The 6331-nt window shown below is 39.7% G+C and overlaps 1 protein-coding gene across 1 annotated transcript; it reads right to left on the reverse strand.

Annotated features, from left to right (window-relative positions):
• Positions 1 to 239: 239 nt before the first annotated feature.
• On the reverse strand, positions 240 to 1193 carry LOC127665071 (olfactory receptor 2W1). The gene has a single exon (XM_052157450.1). It carries the CDS (start codon positions 1191 to 1193, stop codon positions 240 to 242), a length of 954 nt encoding a protein of 317 aa, XP_052013410.1.
• Positions 1194 to 6331: the final 5138 nt, after the last annotated feature.

Genomic DNA, 6331 nt, shown 5'->3' on the forward strand with positions numbered 1-6331 from the left:
CAGGTGACATGTATTCTCTGAGAACATGCCAATAGTTAGAAACATGGAAGATCTATGTAAGTTTGCCAACAGTTAGAAACATGGAATATGTACCAAATTATGTGCATCCACAAAATGTCTGTATGTGAGAATTACTTTAGCTGTTGGTCTTTAAGATCCAAGGATTACTTTCCTTATTCAAATCTGAACCAGAGAACTTCCTTTGTTGCTTTGTTCTCCCCAACACTTTTCCATGGTTTCTAGTTTCTCCTTATTTCTGCAAATCTGTGGTAAAACCTCATGAGTTTTTTCAGTGCATCTTTCATGTCTCTGTTCCTTAGGGTGTAAATGAGGGGGTTGAGACTCGGAGTGATGATGGTGTAAAAGAGGGTGAGGAACTTGCCCTGGTCCTTGGAGGCCCTATTACCAGGTTGTAGGTATAGGTAGATGATAGTGCCATAGAATATGGAGACCACAGTGAGATGAGATCCACAGGTATTCATTGCTTTCTGTTGCCCTGCCTTTGACTTCATGTTGAGCACAGTTTTGGCTATGTAGCCATAGGAAATCAGAATAAGGATGAGAGGCGTAAGGACAATGACAATGCCTAGAGCAAAAACAGACAGTTCAACTGTTGTGGTGTCTACACAAGCTATCCTGACCATGGCTGGCAACTCACAGAGGAAATGGTCCAGGAGGTTGTGTCCACATCGAGGCAAATTCACAGTGAGTGTGCAGAGTACTACAGAGTTGGCCAAACTAATGCCCCAGACCATGACTATCATCTTGATACACAGACGTGGATTCATGATTACAAAATAATGCAAGGGCTTACAAATAGCTGTGAAACGATCATAGGACATGACGGCCAGGAGCAGACACTCAATGGAGCCCAGCCACATATACACATAGAGCTGAACAATACAACCCACAGAGCTGATGGTCTTCTCGGGTCCCCACAGGTTAACCAGCATCTGAGGGACAATGCTTGTTGTGAAACACAAATCCAGGAAAGATAAATTCCTGAGGAAAAAGTACATTGGTGTGTGGAGATGGGGATCCAGGAGGGAAGCAAGGATGATAGCAGTGTTACCCACCAATGTAATGATGTAAAAGAAGGTGACAACTCCAGAGAGGATCAGTTCCAGGTGAGGGTGGTCAGAGAAGCCAAGCAGGATAAAAACATGCAAAGTACTGTAATTGCTTGGGTCCATAGTCTTTCAGTGTTCATAATCTACAGTAAGAAGTGTAGGAGAGGGAGGTAGAGGGAAAGCAGTGGGCAGGGAGACAAGAAAAACAAGAAATAGGTTATTAGTGTAGACTATGGAGTAACTGATAAGACATAGAATTAGCTGTAGGGAAAGAAATTAGGTTAACAATTGAAAGAATTAATGGATACAAGGTGCCTATTATAGTCAACTTCTCTTGTACCTGTTTAGGATTCTTTGTTAGTCAATGAGTTTATTTGTAGATTTTTTTTAAGTGCCCTTGATGACTTGAGTCTTATCTCTCTCTTTTTTTATTCCATATATTCTTTATGGAATTCAAATGATTTCCCCTTTCCTGGATCCCCCCTCCCATAAGCCCTCTTCCCTACTCCTGTTCCCCAATCCACCCCTTCCCACTTCCCTGTCCTGGTATTCCCCTACACTGCTGCCCTGAGCCTATCTAGGACCAGGGACCACTCCTTCCTTCTTCTTGGACATCATTTGATATGTGAATTGTGTCTTGGGTATTCTAAGATTCTAGGATAATATCCTCTTATCAGTGAGTGCATACCACGAGTGTTCTTTTGAGACTGGGTTACCTCACTTAGGATGATGTTCTCTAGATACATCCATTTGTCTAAGAATTTCATGAAATCATTGTTTCCAATGGCTGAATATTACTTCATTGTATATATATATACCACATTTTCTGTATCCATTCCTCCGTTGAGGGACATCTGGGTTCTTTCAGCTTCTGGCTATTATAAATAGGGATGCTATGAACATAGTGGACCATGTATACTTAGTACATACTGGGGCGTCCTCTGGTTATATGCCAAGGAGTGGTATAACGGGGTTCTCTGGAAGTATCATTCTTAGTTTTCTGAGGAACTGCCAGACTGATTTCCAGAGTGGTTGTACCAGCTTGCAATCCCACCAGCAGTGGAGGAGTGTTCCTCTTTCTCCACATCCTTGCCAGCACCTGCTGTCTCCTGAGTTTTTGATCTTAGTCATTCTGACTGGTGTGAGGTGAAATCTCAGGGTTGTTTTGATTAGCATTTCCCTGATGACTAAGGATATTGAACATTTCTAAATCTTTCATTTATGTCTCATTTCTCTGAATAATTTACTGTGTGATACCAGGAAGAAGTAAAAAAACTGCTGAATCCAGTTTTCCATTAAAAAGATTAGGAACAATACAACCCCCCCCCCTATTGAAGGGGCTAAAAAATTCAAATGATCAAAACTGTTTGTAGCTTAGAGTAACTTAGGGGCAAAAGAATTTTAAAAGAGTAAATTCATAATCATGCAAAGTGTGGATTAAGATTGTTTAGCCTTCTCCCAAACACTGGTAAACTCTTCGAAAGCATTACAGTCTGTGAAGTTCTTTTCTATACCCATTATATCTGATATATACCCTAACATATTTATCTGTTATTTCTGACAAATAAAAAATACTCTTAGAGGAGTGGATAGAGGGAAAACTGTGGTTGTAATGCATTTTATGAGAGAATAATCTATTTTCAATAAGGATCACAGTCTACCAGAAAATCATATACAGTTATGTTTTTCCCATTAAAATTTAGTCATGTATAGTGTGACATTACTTAAGTGGGGCGATGATAAGTAGTAGGTGAATGAGATGATAATTTTGTCTGTACAACACTTTTTTAGCTTGCTCAAAATAATTTATAACATTAGCCTCTAGTTAAGGACCAATGAACTTAGCACCATTCAATAGAACTTTGAGATAGAATTCCTTTATAAACACATGAGCATCTAAGAACTGCCAACACTTATGACAAGCGAGCCTCTGACCAACACCAGTTGTCTGATAGTATAGAGATAAACTGCCATCTGTAGAACAAACAACAATGGCTGCACCATACTGTAGTGTATTAAAACAATTGTGATAATCAGGTCTTTGACAATGCATATCACACATCCAACAGTAATGCATACAGTTGGCAGCATGCAGCTCCTAGATGAGGGGGTAAAGTTGCAATGGAGGTTATGGTGATGGCTTCAGGGCCATATGCTTGCCAAGCAATATCATGTTAAAAAATAATTCCAGCTAAATATGAAATTGATGCTTGCATGTGTGTCCTTGCTTGCCTCTCTGCATAGACAAAACACACAAGTTCTACTTTTTCTTAGCTATGACTTTGCAAGTATTTTTCATGAAGATTATAAGGAAATTGTTTTAAATTGTGGCCGTGATTCAAAAGTAGGCAGAGTCACTAAACTATGGTATTTAAAATACATTATTTTGAAATAATCATTTCACAATTTCTTGAGCACTATTTTTTCAGTTAACTGAGCCTGAGTTCTGTTATTGATAATCCTGGAAAGAAGGAGAAATTTTTATCTGAGATGTATTACAGCCCAAAATATCCCACCAGAGGAATAAATAGTCAGCCCACATTCATTATGACAGGCACTTGTTGCAAATAATGAAAATTCTTTTAAAAGAAAAGTTCATGAGATAGATGTCTCACATCAATTTGAAAAATAATTTTCCTTACTACTATAACTCAGAGATTAGTTTTGGGAAAATAAAAATACTTCTGTGAAATCAAAATATACACACAACTTTAGAATACCTTTTAGTATTTCATATCATGAGAATTATAAATGGATAAAAAATGTGAGTTTTTTCTAATTACATCTTTTTTCAAGAACAAAATAATTTATAGTAATCTACATTTCTTGCTTACATTTCTGCCATGTCAAAATGTGTGACATAAAATATTAAGATAAGATTTGTGTTCTCTTCTTGTAATAATGAGTCAGTTTGTTTTTCTTCTATAAAATAGTCATGGAGGAATGATACTCTGTAGCGATTTACAGAATTTATTCTCAGACTTATGGGGAGAAGCCTGGCTTTTTCTCTATGTTAATTTGAGTTTTTTCTTTTACTTATCATAGGTCTTTGGCCATCAAAGGATACTACTTTCCAGTACTAATGTTAAGTGCTTGAGATGGCCCTGGCGTCCTACCTTTCCATTGCTGGGGTCCAGGATGCTGAGGTGTTCCCTCTCTAGGGCTGAGCCTGTCTCCCCATCTCTGGGTCGTGCCTCTGTGAGGAGGCTCTCCTGATGGTGTTGCCTCCAGTGACTCTAGCTCAGAGCTGCAGCTGTCACCAGCTCTCCTTGATTCCTTTAGCTTTAGAAAAAAAAATGGATATGTGTTGTGACTGTAGAGAGATGTGAAAACCCACTAGACAATCCAGAATAAATACTGAATAAACCTTTTCAGTATTGTCTGAAAGCCCAGAAAGCCATCCTTCAGTAGACTTCCCCGAGGTGCTGTGGAAAGGCTAGGCAATGGAACACTGGCACAACCACCTTGATTATTTTGCTAAGATAGTTTTAAGGGTGAAAAACTAGCAGGGCATGCAGGAAATCTGCAAGATAGAGGATTAAAGAAATATTTTCAGAAATTTTTCTAGGCTATGAATGCATTACAAACAAAATATGTTCTCTTCATGTATATTTGGAAAACTAAGATTATGACAAAAATTACCTGTATAAAATCATGATGGTACACATTGATGATAGGAGTAAGTTTGCTTTGAACAGATGAACTTAAACAAAGCATCTCATTTTCTATTTCATATGCCCGTCCCTCTTCTAGGTCTCAGTAGGTGCCCCAGATACCCAGGGTGGGAACTGTTGGCCCTGGAAGAGAAGGTGTGTGCTGCAAAGCTCCAGGCAGCAAGTCCAGGGCCATTATATTTGCATCTCCATTCAGTTGTCTTGGCAACCATGAGGTGTGATTAAATATGTCAGTGACCATTACTGTTAGTTTTTTGTTGTCTCACAGGACACTTATTTAAACCCAAGGTCCTGGACAAGTAAGTACTCTAAAGATTTTTACGAGTTAGTTTGTAATCATCAGCTATGCTATTTTTCTTGAATTGTAGTTCCATGTAGCCAAGGATTACTTTAATAAAAGGACACAAACTAATTGCCAATGATCATATGTGAATGATTTCTTGTCACTGAGCAAGAAACAACTTACACTGTTTCGCTCTGCATGGAAGGAGCCATTTTCCAGTGTCTTGCCTGGATGGATCCATCGTGGGCAGAGTTTTGGGCTTGAAGCCTTTGTGGTTCCCATGATCAGTTACATAAACTTGAGGCAATTGCTTAACTCCCTGTGCATTATCTTAATATAAAAGGACATATCTCAAAAATTTATTATAAAGATCAAGTACATTTGAGATATATAACAATACACTAAGGCTTGGTACACAGTTATCATGCAAATAAATGTTATATTTATGATTTCAATCCAATTTCACCTTGTACTGGAATAATGCTTCCTTTTTTAAAAACCAGTTTGGAGAAAGCTGATACCAATATTTGATATACATTCAAGATAATGTTCTTTCACTTTAACTATTTCCTTTGAGATTTGATTCCTTGTATATGTATTTTTGTGCATGTACTCTTAGTCAATATCAGGCATATTGCCATAAGAAATACAAAACCAGGAAAGGCTACACTGCTGCCATGCCACACAGCTTGGGAGGAAAAGGACACCCAGAGACCTGCCAGTTTTCATGCCAGGAGGCACAGGTGGGGAAAGATTCCCAGAGACTGACCTGTTACAACAGGGCCTGCGTGGCCTGTAGACACACAGAGACATATCCCGCGCCATGCCACATGGGCAGGCTGTAGACATCCAGAGGTCTACCAGCCTCATGGTCTGTCTGCAGCAGGAGCCACTACAATGTGTACATATATGGTAGAGAGATGGCAGAGAAAAATGAGCAGAACAGCTTGAGTATGAGGAGAGATGGAACTGCAGATGTAAGGTTGGAGAGAAATAGCCTGTTGTGAGTAGCCAGTCCTGCCTCCCGAGGCCATGCTGACGTCTCAGCCAATGCTGCCACTGAGGGCCATGTCTGTGCCCATGGCCATGCAGTGGAAGGGTTCTATGTGGATGTACATGGCTAATATTATCACTATAGGCCATGCATACATTCCTGGTACGGGCAGCCATCTGTGCCCACATAGATGTACGGGGGCTGTGTTTAATCACCCCTTCCCTCACTGTCTGAAGCATTCAGGGAAGCAGGTCTACACATTGCGCAGGCAGCCCAGTGGAGCTGGCCCTGGTGGCAGGAGTGTGGAGGT

Source organism: Apodemus sylvaticus, chromosome 14 (assembly GCF_947179515.1).
Source record: "Apodemus sylvaticus chromosome 14, mApoSyl1.1, whole genome shotgun sequence".
In the NCBI taxonomy this organism is placed as follows: domain Eukaryota; kingdom Metazoa; phylum Chordata; class Mammalia; order Rodentia; family Muridae; genus Apodemus; species Apodemus sylvaticus.

What these genes read in the sequence shown, in the direction of transcription:
- LOC127665071 (XM_052157450.1), bottom strand. Translation starts at nt 1,193, where the DNA reads ATGGACCCAAGCAATTACAGTACTTTGCATGTTTTTATCCTGCTTGGC.